This window comes from Adiantum capillus-veneris, chromosome 19, assembly GCF_014529385.1.
Source record: "Adiantum capillus-veneris isolate H3 chromosome 19, ASM1452938v2, whole genome shotgun sequence".
In the NCBI taxonomy this organism is placed as follows: domain Eukaryota; kingdom Viridiplantae; phylum Streptophyta; class Polypodiopsida; order Polypodiales; family Pteridaceae; genus Adiantum; species Adiantum capillus-veneris.
In genome coordinates this window covers 25,322,626-25,335,087 of record NC_140949.1, presented here as the reverse complement: position 1 = coordinate 25,335,087, position 12,462 = coordinate 25,322,626, and the positions used below count along the sequence as shown (strand labels likewise).

Genomic DNA, 12,462 nt, shown 5'->3' with positions numbered 1-12,462 from the left:
TATAGAAAGTCTTGGATAGCCTCAAATGACCTTGCTTTTGAGAATCCATGTTTACATACCCACGTAATATATTGCTATGGTGGCAGAGTGGTCTTTTGTGAGGCATGAAACCTGTAGGAGGAACTATGATGCATCACAAGCTCCTCAATTAATCGGTGCCTGTACTGCCCAATTTTCAGAGCTTGGTTTTCGCTACAGCTTTGGAAGCCAAAGAGATTGCCGAGGAGGATATCAATTTGTTGCAAACCCAATTTGTCTCCTCGTACCAAAAAGCACTACTTTAAGTCATGGCTACAAGAAGTAAGAGACACAAGTCAGCTGCTAACTATGCTACAATTCTGACAAAAAGGAGACAAGTGACCAATGTTCCCCATGTCTATGGTACATGGGAGTTTTGTTGATACATAGCATCTACACAATTAAGACTCAAATTCTATAATGATAACATCCTACAACCTCAATGTATACAAATATATACTTGAATAAAACAGTTTCTCCTTGTCATTGAATCTTGAGGTTTTCGAAGTAATCTATGAACACAGCACATGAATGACAAATTCTCTAATCATTTGCGAATTGGGTTCATTTAGGCAAGCAAAATAAATCCAATTTGATAACTTCATACCTTGAAATGAGTGCTTTCTTAGTGAGCTATGTGATAATTATCAGGATTGATCCTAGCATCAAACATATAACAAAAAACAGCTATTGATTGTGTACAAACAAGGGCTACATCTGTAGCATCAAAATTCATTAGATAGGTGTAGACATGCAAAGGTCTATGGTGTGCAAACCAATATTCTGTCACAGTGAGGCATCAGACCATTGAAAACTTTATGTCGGCAAGGAGAAGATTGCTAAGCAATCCCCAAAAGCAAGATAATTGGCAATCCATATTACAAGTAATTCCCTTCCCTGCTTCATATTACAATGTCAGCATGTGCCTGCCCAAGTTGCCACTGAGTAGGGCATACCTTCATCATCCATAGCCACATGGAATGGGAAACGGAACAAGGCCAGCAAGGCCATCTAAGACAGAAACAACTTGCTCTTTTCAATGGAATGGATTAGGGACAGCTTTTCATAGTTATGATTTGTATGCAACCTTCAGAACTTTCAGAGAATGGTTGGCACGAAACATAAGACGAGGGGCCTTGAAAACAAGGTTTCTGATCCGATAGGCCTTGAAACGGAGTTTCATTGGAATGATGAATTATCATTAGATAGCAGTGCAAGATCAAAGGAGCAGGAGTAGCCTCCACAATAAAGCTAGCTTAATGGCCTCCCAACAAGCATGATGCTAACATATTCACGTAGAACAAAACGGGTTACATTCTGTACAAGTATCTTGAAAGGGGGAAGTTAACACTCCTGGAAACCTGAAAGCCAAAAATAAAAAGTAGAACTACATATTCACTTTGCATTCAGTAAGATCAGAACTAACAATTATTATCCGAGGCATACCGCTTGAATTAGATCATCACTTGCATTGCAGCGATATCTGGGAGCTCCTTCCAGTAGATCACTGGAGCCCCTATAAAGAAGATTGGCATTGACAAGCGTAGACACTTGCATCAGAACATCAGACGACATCTCTACACCACTGCGCTGGTCCATTGAAGTCAGTTCAATTTCGTCTAGCTCATCAGCAAAATCGGCAGAAATGCAGCAAAAAATGGCCAGAAGCCGCTCAAGAGGGAACGTTCCAGGTCCTTTCAAAAGTTTTTCTTGCCTTTCAAGCTCCTTCTTCTCTACTGCAGTCTGGGAGCTTCTGTAATCAAGAATGCAGCCCAGCAGGCACCAAGAACATCAGCTTACACCATAGCCACAATGTGTCAGCACATGCGTAAAGCATTCCAAAACGAAGGAGAGAATGTTTCTTACCTTCTTCTGCGCTTCTTACTGCTGCCTCCACTTGAGTCGAAGAAAGTAGCATCCAATGTAGCAGGATTTCTTGAGCAGATGAATGCTGAAATGAGAAGATACTTGCTGCAAAGTGAGAGTTGAAAGTCTAACTCTAAATGATCTGCAGAGATTTTCTTTTGGCCATTAAGCAATAACGAGTTGGCAGAAAAGGAGAGGCTACAAGTCTGATGAAGAGCTGAAGTGACATGTGGTTGTATGAATGAAAACAGCTTTCGTTTTCCTTGGTCATCAGGCTTCACAGTCCCTCTGCGGATAGGTTCTGTATACTTCTGGAACAAAGGCTCAAGTGCCTCAGAAAGCTCCGTAACACGCCTAGTTACCCGGCTGAAAGGCTTCAATACAGCACTGCAAAAGAACATGTTTGGTAAATGAAAGCACTACTAAGCACTCAAGGTGCTGGAGAGATTGGTACTCAGCAAATGCCACCCAGCAAACAACTTTAAAAAAATGCATTTCCATTCATATGAAAAAGAAACAATTACACATCCATATGTAGTGTATAAACTCCTAATAGCAATGCACGCACATTGTGCCTCTTCATTAAGACTTCTGTGAGGCTCTTTGGAGCTGTATGTTCTTTGAGGAGAACAAGGTAATATGCTACAATCCTCACAGCATTACTGAAGGATAAAAGCCAATCTATCTTGGCAGCAGACAATTGGTTCGGTCGATCGGCGCTAGAATCCGATTAGTAAAGAAGAAGCTAGGCTCAGCTAAAGTCATTTAGGCCCCTCGGCAAGACTTTATAAGTTGGTGGGTACTAGGAATTAAGCCAAAAGGAGCAAACTGTACACATGGCAGTAGGAGAGCAACCTGCACGTCAACTCTGTCTCTCCAGAAGCTCATCCCAAGTAGGGGTGCCCAAGTTTGAGGTTGGGGGCTGACTTTTATCAGTGTGCTCCATAGTGTGTGTGTGTGTGAGTAGTGGTTGCAAGTGACCACAGCTTCAATGTAAAGCTTGCCTTCTCCCTTGTCTCATGCAGCGCAATGACTTGCTCTCGCGCATCTCTCTCTCCCTTTTGCACATATGGTAATGCCCCACTAGTTGGGCTTCTCAGATGACCATGTACAGTTCTAGGGGTTTTATGCGCGTTTGCCAAAGAAAGAGCCTTTTGTACAAGAACCGGATTAGCTAATTGCTAATCCCCCACAGTTCCATCACGAAGGAATGCAAAAACGGAGAGTTTTCTCACGTGAAAACTCCTCCGATTTACACGAGAACTGTACCATTGCGTGCGTGAGCTCTTGACACACGTATACGTGTTTGCTCTACTCAAAATGATGCAAAACATAAAATTACAGCTAGCGTGTTTTTCTGCAAGTTTAGGGTTTCTCACATAAACTGCAAGTAATGCCAGGGGAGCTTCAAGAAAGCCTTGGAAGCTTAAACAAGACAATTTAGAGAGATTTCTTGCAAGGAATCTCGTGTATTCAAAGAACAAGTGACCCTTCAACGGTAGGAGCTCGAGGGCTACCCACAAAAGTGATCTGCACGCGAATCGGAGCGCAAAACAGACAATTATAGCTTGTTGTAATTTATTGCAGGTTTAGGGTTTTGGCCAATTTTGATGCCTACACATCCCAAGAGCTTCGCGGAAGCAAAGAATCACCAAACATGTGTTTTGGTGCATTTTGGAGGCCAAAAACAGAGAATTCAGTGTGTTGTAATCTCTCGCCAAGTTTTGTAAAGTACTATAAAGTGTGTGGAAAGTCACTATTTACTTGGGATTTTGTCCGCGGAGACTTTAACTGTGGTTATGCTGCCGAAATCGGGTTAGAGTAAGGGAATTTCAGCCCGATGAAAGTGGGACAGCTTGTAGAAGTTAACATGTTTTCTCAAGTGTAATAAGAATAAAGAAATACCGAAAGGGGCGCCAGTCTTTGGGACCTACAGGGTGTCATTGTCTGATTGGAAGCGCTCTAGCTACCAAGCCGTGTTTTGTTTTGAGTGTTGAATTCTAATCACAGGCTTATTTGTGAAGTTCCTTTGTGTCGTAAAGTTCAAGTAAAGTTTATGAAGTAAAGTTTATGAAGTAAAGTTTATGAAGTAAAGATTCAGGCGAAAGCTAAAGTCTACCGCCCTACGACAAGTTTCATGGTTCTGTTGCCGGAACATAATCACTTTTTCCTTAAATAGTGAGCCTTGGTTGGTTTGCAACAAAGACAGGGAGCACAAGAACTTGGAATTACACTATGGCTGACAGGACAAATGATGCCAAGAAAGAGGGTTCCTCTTCGTAGTAAAAACAGGTCGTACCTCCAATGTTCGAGGTTGGCGAGAGTTCACATCCACCACTGTCTGTGCCTTTTGTTTGATTTGAATGCTCCAAAAGGTCAAGGGTATATGATTGGGCAACTAGACGAGGATGCACTCAGGACACCATTGGTTGTTGTTGTGGATGTGTTTTCTCTGTTGGTGCAAAATCCCAGGTTTATGGAAATTTTGCAAGCTCCACCAGTGTCACAGCAGACAAGGCAACTTTCTCATGCAGTAGAGCCCGTGGAGGCTCAAGCCCAGGTCCCTTATACGTCTAGCAGGGCAGGGAGCACTCGCATGTTGCGGAGTCAATTGGGGCTCCAAAGCAACCTTTTCCAATCTGCGAATAGGTGGCTAGAATGCTAATTCCACAGGCTGTACCAGTTCAACCAGCCACCTTTCAAAGTCCAAATGTTGGTTTAAATGGATAGGGAACTAATTTCCAGGTTATGCGTCAAGTTTTTCCACCACCCACGATACATCTCGAGGGTGGATCTGTGTTTCAAAGCATGGTTGATTATGCTCCTGGAAACCAACAGTACATGCCATCTTTGAGGGTATGCAAGGCATAATGCCAAACCCCATGTATGGTAACATTGGCTTCTAGCCAAGGCTTCAATGCAATCAGGGCCATTTGATGCCACTGGGCAATTTTGGCATGACTGGTTTTTCCAACCAACAAGCACATGGCACCAGTGACTCAAATGTCAATGGCCAAGGGGCGCCGATGATCCCTACTACAATGCCCATGTTGCAGACAATTCCCTATAATAATTAGGGAGCATTGGAAAAGCCAAAACCATACAAAGAAGGTGGTGCAATTGTGAAGTTTGATACTTTCAACCAATTTGAGGACAAAATGAAGGCTCTTACTTTCCTCCAACAGTTTGATACAACTTATGTAGAGGGGGATTTTACAAAGGCCTCCAAGGTCAGGAAAGCTGCCACTTTCTTGAAAGGAAATGCGCCTTCATGGTGGACGACTTTGTTGAAGCAAGGACATGCACTTGTCACATGGATTTACTTCAAGCAAATGTTTGCATTTGCATGGCTGTCAAATGAATTTGAAGCCGATGTCATGACAAATAGGCACCAACACAATGCGGCTACTTGCAAAAGCTTAGAGAAGTACAACCGGAAGTTTTGTAAAGCGTTGCTTTCAGTAACTTCCTACAGGTTTGTGCCATTGACAGAGTAGATAGAGAAGTATTGTTGTGAGCTACCTAAAGGGCTCAAAAATTACTATATAAAATATTCGATGGCCACCCCCACTTAGCTTATGAAAGTTGCCAACACTGGCCATGCCTTGTTGAAGGGAGAAAACGGTGGGTTTCAAGGCAATGTGAAAGGGGGTTAGTCAAAGAAAAGACCAGCAAAGAGGTCCTTTGCAAAAGCGGCTCCTGAAGCTTCGCAGGAGTCAAAAAGAGCAAAGAAAGCTGAAGACTCAACCGAGTCTTCTCAAGGACATGCCAAAATAAAGAAAAGTCAAAGGAAAAATCGCACGACAATATTTGATGAAGTTCAAGAACTATCCACCTATGGATGCGAAGTGGATGGAAGAAATTGAACTAAGAGCCACCAAATGTATTGCAACTTTCTCATGATTTTTATTTAGTTTTTGGGACCCTCTTGTTAAAATCACAAATGCTCGAACATTACATGGCCAATGTGAAACGATCGTTGGTCGAGAGTTTCACCCACAAGAGTCAAGACCAGGCAACCACGAGATGGTTGGGCCGATCAACACTGGAATCCGATTAGTGAAGAAGCCGCTAGGCTTAGTTAAAGTCAATTAGGCCCCTCGGCAAGACTTTATAAGTTGGTGGGTACTAGGAATTAAACCAAAAGGAGCAAACTGGACACATGGCAGTAGGAGAGCAACCTACAGATCAACTCTCTCTCCAAAAGCTCATCCCAAGAGGGGGCACCCAAATTTGAGACTGGGGGCTTATTGTTATCAATGTGCTCAACAATGTGTTTGAGTAGTGGGTGCACGTGACCACAGCTTCAATGTAAAGCTTACCTTCTCCCTTGTCTCATGCAGCAAGATGACTTGCTCTTGCGCATCTCTCTCTCCCCTTTGCACATATGGTAATGCCCCACTAGTTAGGCTTCTCAAATGACCATGTACAATTCGGGGGGTTTTACGCGCGTTTGTGAAGGCAAGGGCCTTTTGTACAAAAACCGGATTAGCTAATTGCTAATCTTCTTCAAGTACGCACAATTCCATCACAAAGGAATGCAAAAAGGAGAGTTTTCTCATGTGAAAACTCCTCCAATTTACAGGGGAATGGTCCCATAGCATACAAGAGCTCGACACACGCATAGACGTGTTTGTTCCGCTCAAAATGATGTGAATTTGAAAACCACAATCTGCTGTGTTTTTTTGCAGGTTTAGGGTTTCGCACCTAAATTGTAAGGTAATGCCACGGGAGCCTCGAGAAAGCCTTGGGTGCTTAAACAAGACAATTTAGAGAGATTTCCCACGAGGAATCTCGTAAAATTCAAAGGACAAGTGACCCTATAGATGCTGAAGCTTGAGGGCTACCCACAGAAGTGATCAACACACGAATCGGAGCACAAAACAGAGAATTACAGCTTGCTGTAATTTATTGCAGGTTCAGGGTTTTGGTCAATTTTGATACCTACACATCCCAGAAGCTTTGAGGAAGCTAAGGAATCGCCGAACAAGTGTTTTGGTGCATTTTGGAGACCAAAAACAGAGAATTTAGCATGCTGTAATCTCTCGCCAAGTTTTGTAAAGTGCGTGGAAAGTCATAGTTTACTTGGGATTTTGTTCGTGGAGACTTTTACCATAGTTACAGGGGACGGAGGGGACGGGGCCTAGGGACGCAATACACCTCTCCCCTTAGCTCTACTCTCTCTCCACCATCATGTCATCTCAAGCTAACTCCGCTTCTCAAGCCGGCTCTTCTCGAAGGAGGCCCACCGTGCAAACATGGTCATGGTGGGATGAAGTCGTCTCTACCATGCATGGTAAAGGTGGCAGTGCAAGACCATGGACGTGCAAGCTAAGCCCCGTACAGGAGAACGGGTGGTGCAAACAAAGTGCAAGCCCATCTTCTTCATGAACCCAGCCACGAGGTGAAGTTTTGCCCTCGAGTATCTCCCAAGAAGAGGTTAGAGCTTCTTGAGAAGCTCGCGGTGTATGAGATCGCGGAAGCGGCCAAGAGGGGCCGTTTTGTTGCTGTTGATCCCTCCACCACAGCGACACCACGAGAGCAAAGGGAAGCCAACCTTGACTCCACCTCTCAAGCGTTTAAGACAAATGCATCTACACCGTCCTCTTCCATTACGCATCGCCAAAGCACCCTCAACAAAAATTGGAATCCTAAATTGAAGGAAGAGGTGGATAGGTCGGTTGCCCGATTCTTCTTCCACGACCACATTGCCTTCCATGCTTTGCCGTGAGTTTCCCTTGGCATATGCACATTGCAATCTCCCATTTTGTATTCATTATGGGGTCTCCACTCTCCATACTAACACAACATGCTCTATTGTTTCAAACCATGGTTACGAAAATAGGGGAATATGGCTCCTCTTATGTGCCACCTTCATCGCAGAGGCTTCGCATCACCCTCCTTGATAAAGAGAAGCTTGCTGTGGAGCACGCGGCCCAAGCAACAAAGGATGTGTGGGAGACCAATGGCGTCTCTCTCCTTGTAGATGCATGGAGCGACACCCGCAAGCAATTCACCCACAGAGTGGTGGCCTACTCTCGGGAGGAGATGTACTTTGTGGAGTCACATGATGCATCCGACAGTGGCAAGGCCGCAGAGATGCTTACTGCGGAGTGGACAAGCACCATAGAGATCATCGGCTCGGAGAATGTCCTTCGTATGGTTGCAGATGGAGAGGCGTCAAATAGGGCAGCTGGGGCTATCATTGAGGACATGTATCCCAACATCCATGTCACATTTTGCATGGCGCATTGCCTCAATAACCTCCTTAAGGACATAGGGAGCTTGTCATGGATTTCACCCACCATTGGTGACGCCTCTCAAATTGTCTCCTTTGTGCTCAAAAAGTGCGCCATGAGTTCTCAAAGAGGAGCCACTTGTCCTTGCTCAAAATTTCAGAGACAAGATTTGCATTCAATTGGCTTATGCTAGGCCGCTTGTCTACTTGATGAGTTCCAGGCCATGCCGGAGTCTACATTAACAACAGGATTGAAATGCAGAGAATGGGCCAACAATGACGCTTGGTGGGAGGAGGTGAAGACACTTGACGCCATGGTCAAGCCTATTCTACACCTACTTCGAGTTGTGGATGGCTTGCAACCATGCATCGGCAAAGTCTACGAAGCCATGGATCGGATAATAGAGACACTTGAGAAGCTTGTGCCTGACCTTGTTCAGTATGCGGAGATTCATGGCTTGTGCGAGTCGAGGTGAAAAGGATACTACTCTCCACTTCATGCGGCAGCTTATGTGCTTGACCCTGAGTTTCAGGGAAGGCGTCAAGAGACCGACAAGGAGGTGAGCAAAGGATGGCGGCTTGCATTGGAGCGCCTTGAGCCTAGCAGTGACACTAGACGCAAGATTAGAGACGAGCTACTCAACTATAGCCAAAAGAAGGGCTCCTATGGATGTGTAGATGCACAGGTTGATCGCAGCAAGATTGGCTCGGTTTTATGTTGGGAGGACTATGGATGAGATGGCTCACATTTGCAGCGCTTGGCTGTTCGTGTCCTTAGCCAAGCATGTACCACTAGTTGCTTGGAGCAACTATGGAGTGTGTTCAGCCACATTGCCTCTAAGAAGAGGAATCGCCTTGGGGTCGAGAGGGCCAATGATTTGGTGTTTGTGAGCGCTAACTTGGTGTTTGTGAGCGCTAACTTGCGCATGCTTGCCAAGAGCGTCACACACAAGGCAGATCCCTTCACTGAGTGGGAGATGGCACAAGAGAATCCATCTATGGCCGATACACTTTTGGAGGAGCTAGAGGAGGACTTCGAGCCTCAATGCAAGCCTCGCGAGGCCTCATATGTCGCTAACCACCTCGACTACGACGACGATATGGAGATTCAACAAGCGAGCACCTCCGGAGTTTGATGATCATTGATCACTCTCGAGTCTAGAGTCTACCTAGCCCTTTGTACTTTTTGTTATCCTTGAGGCTTGTCCTTTTTGAGCCCTTGTGGCATGCACTTTTCCATCGATGTTTTATTAGCACATTTGCGTCTATATAACTCGTGCTCTATATTTAGTGTAAATTTGTAGTCAAAGTGATGCTCTATGTGTGTGGCATGTGTGTAGGTCCAAAGATGCAAAAAAAAAAAACTTTGTTTTTTTTTTTGCCGTTCCGACCCCGTCCCTGTTTCCTGACTTTTGCCGTCCCGTCCCTATCCCCGTCCCCATTCTCGACCCCGACCCGCCGTCCCATGTAACTCTGACTTTTACTATGGTTATGCTGTTGATATCGGGTTAGAGTAGGGGAATTTCAGCCCGATAAAAGTGGGATAGCTTATAAAAATTTACAAGTTTTTTTGAAGTGTAATAAGAATAAAGAAATACCGAAAGGGACACAAGTCTTTAGGGCCTACAGGGTGTCATTGTTTGATTGCAAGCACTCTAGCTGCCAAGCCATGTTTTGTTTTGAAGTGTTGAATTCCAATCACACGCTTATTTGTGAAGTTCCTTTGTGTCGTAAAGTTTAAGTAACGTTTATGAAGAAAGGATTCGGGTGAAAGCTAAAGTCTACTGCCCTACGGGCCGGTCTCAGTATGTAGAAGGCATGCTTCCAGTTTTCTTAATTGTAGCATGGAATGTGCACCTGACACGCACCAGATACTAATTGAATTTTTGGAGACTCTTTCAAAAGACTAAAGTTGGATGGACAAAACAATATACCTAGATGAATCCAGGATAAGCCCAGATTCACCCTTAAAGGAAAGCGCAAAGTATAGATGTGACTCACCCATAAGACAATATAGCCATGGCTCATCAGCTGCATCGTGCATAATATTGATTGAATATCACGACATCCCCACTAGCGTCGTCAATGCCCAATAGTGGGTCTAGAACTAGATACTAACATATGCTCCCAAACACACCACACGCACACACATATCAACACAAAGTTCAGCGTATTGAGTTATCGTTATGCCTTTGAAGATCAAGAGCAAACCTCAGTCATAATGAAGCCTAGCACTAAAAGAAGCATTTAATCAAAAAAATTAGCACAAAATTGAGGTAGTTGATGACGCATACGCTGTCATACCCGTCCATCTTCCACTACCACGTCTGACAAGAATGGCATTTATGTGCCACTTAGAAACATCTATTTATAAATGGAAGGGTTTTAGACAAAAACACAACTATCTATCTTCAGTTTCTCAAATTTCAATGTGATTTTCATATTGTTCTCCTGTATACACCTAAGGCCACAATTCTACTTCTTCAAAAGGGTTCATGGTTCCAAACATGGATACCCAATAGTACTAAAGAGCATTATGCAAGAGCCAGAACTCAAAGGTGGAAGCAAGAAAATAAGAAATTTTGGAGTTCAGACGCTTGCCTCAAAAAAGCAGAGTATAGTGCTCTATTGGGCTTTTCCTTCAACAAGATTTGATGTAGATCATCATCAGCATAATCCCTCATATAGATTGGAATAGCTTCTAACAAACCTGTGCCTGAGAAGAATGCATCTGGCCCCAAGCTGCTGATGAAAATGAGTCCCAAGTTTTCCAGTCCAGAGAACTCAGAGAGCCTCACCAGTGCAGAAATGAGCCGGAACCCCCCTGACCAATCCAGCAAGAGCTCCACATTGTCAAATATCAAATAGACCACTGGCAATGAACCATCCCTTTCTTCCCCACGATAGCCCTGCACTACAGAAGTTTTCAATGGACTTAAAAATTGTTCTAACTCGTAGGACGAAAGCACTCATAGTCGCGAAAACAATTGTAGTCAGATTATTTTCTGCCCTTGTTGGCATTCTTACCTTCTTCTTCTGTGGACTGACAAGCCCTTTATTGATGCTTCCAGCTTTGTCAGAGACAGCAAAGGTGCACGCGTCAATCAGAAAACCTAGAAAATCTGAAAACTTATCACATTTCTTTGTGCTGGCAAAGCTGTTTGAGGGGCTCCGTACATGTTTGCTGAGCTGATTGAGGATGGATTCAAACAGAATGCGGGGTGTATGAGACGACCGACAGCTTGTGTAAGCAAATGGCCGCTTCATCTGCCTAAAAATCTCCAGCAGAATGGAGGTTTTACCTGTGGAAGCTCCACCATAGACAAAGAGAGGGAACAGCAAATCACAGGGCTCTCCAAGCAAGCCAAGGAGCTGGTTGATCTCGCTGTTACGTGCAGGGAAGCGGTCAACAAGGTGCGAGTAGAGCATGTCTGGGGCGATCCAAGCTTCCTCTGACAAGTGCTGCCCTTCATGTTGGGAATGAGATTGGTGGATTGCAGCTTTTAAAGGAGACGCTGCGCGGCTACGAGTCCTACGACTCGTCTCCCCGGCTTTAGAATTGGGACTGTGGAGTGCATTCCCTTCGGTTACCCTGCTGCTTCCATTGCCAGAAGGGAAGCAACAAATAGGGTTACCCCCTCCCCCGTCTGCAGCTCGCATATTGCTACCTACCGTTTTCCCGCCCTCAAACTCTTCAGGCTTATTAGTTATTCAGAATGTTTAATTATAGAGAAAATTACCAAAATACCCCTCTAATTTGTGGAAATTCCCAAAATACCCCTCAAATTTTAAAAATTCCCAAAACACCCCCAGTATTTTGTCATAAATTCCCATAATGCCCTTCATATTTTCAAAAATTCCCAAAATACCCCTGGTTGTGAAATTAAATATCTCCAAAGATTAAAAAAATTTTGTAGCTTTTCATAAGAAGACTCATTGCTTATCAATATAAGATGCTAAATCCAGAATTTGAGTTGATTATGTAGGCTTTGGAGATGAATTGCTTCATTATCTTTAGAATAATTGCCTGTTTTTGCGAGGTAATTTGTGGCAAATTACATGTTAAGCATGCAAAAACAGATCTCAATTATCAAAAAGGAATAAAGATTAAAAATTCTTGAACAATTCAACCAAAATAGATACAAAGGTATTTCGGGAATTTTTGAAATTTGAGGGTTACTTTGGGAATTTTCACAAATTAGAGGGGTATTTTGGTAATTGTCCCTTGATTATAAAAAGGGTGGGTTCATACGAGCCCCGCGGCAGAGAACACCTTTGCTGCTTCCTGCGCTTGCATTGTTCACTAGAGACGGAAGCCATAAAAAGTAAACAAGAACTGT

The 12,462-nt window shown here is 43.9% G+C and overlaps 1 protein-coding gene across 1 annotated transcript; it reads right to left on the bottom strand.

The window, feature by feature from the left end:
* Window positions 1–712: 712 nt before the first annotated feature.
* LOC147433717 (origin of replication complex subunit 5-like) lies at window positions 713–11,812 on the bottom strand. Its single transcript, XM_086490345.1, has 5 exons — window positions 11,150–11,812; window positions 10,724–11,031; window positions 1,885–2,271; window positions 1,465–1,771; window positions 713–1,379 (listed from the first exon to the last, which is right to left on the bottom strand). The coding sequence occupies exons 1-5, from the start codon at window positions 11,780–11,782 to the stop codon at window positions 1,329–1,331; spliced, it is 1,686 nt and encodes a 561-aa protein (XP_086346471.1). The 5' UTR covers window positions 11,783–11,812; the 3' UTR covers window positions 713–1,328.
* Between the last annotated feature and the right edge of the window lie 650 nt (window positions 11,813–12,462).

Excerpts from the sequence above, each read along its gene's own strand:
- LOC147433717 (XM_086490345.1), bottom strand. The coding sequence starts at position 11,782 with ATGCGAGCTGCAGACGGGGGAGGGGGTAACCCTATTTGTTGCTTCCCT. Across the intron at positions 2,272-10,723 it reads CTATACTCTGCTTTTTTGAG|TGCTGTATTGAAGCCTTTCA; the intron begins GCAAGCGTCTGA and ends GTTCTTTTGCAG. Across the intron at positions 1,772-1,884 it reads AGTAAGAAGCGCAGAAGAAG|AAGCTCCCAGACTGCAGTAG; the intron begins GTAAGAAACATT and ends TCTTGATTACAG.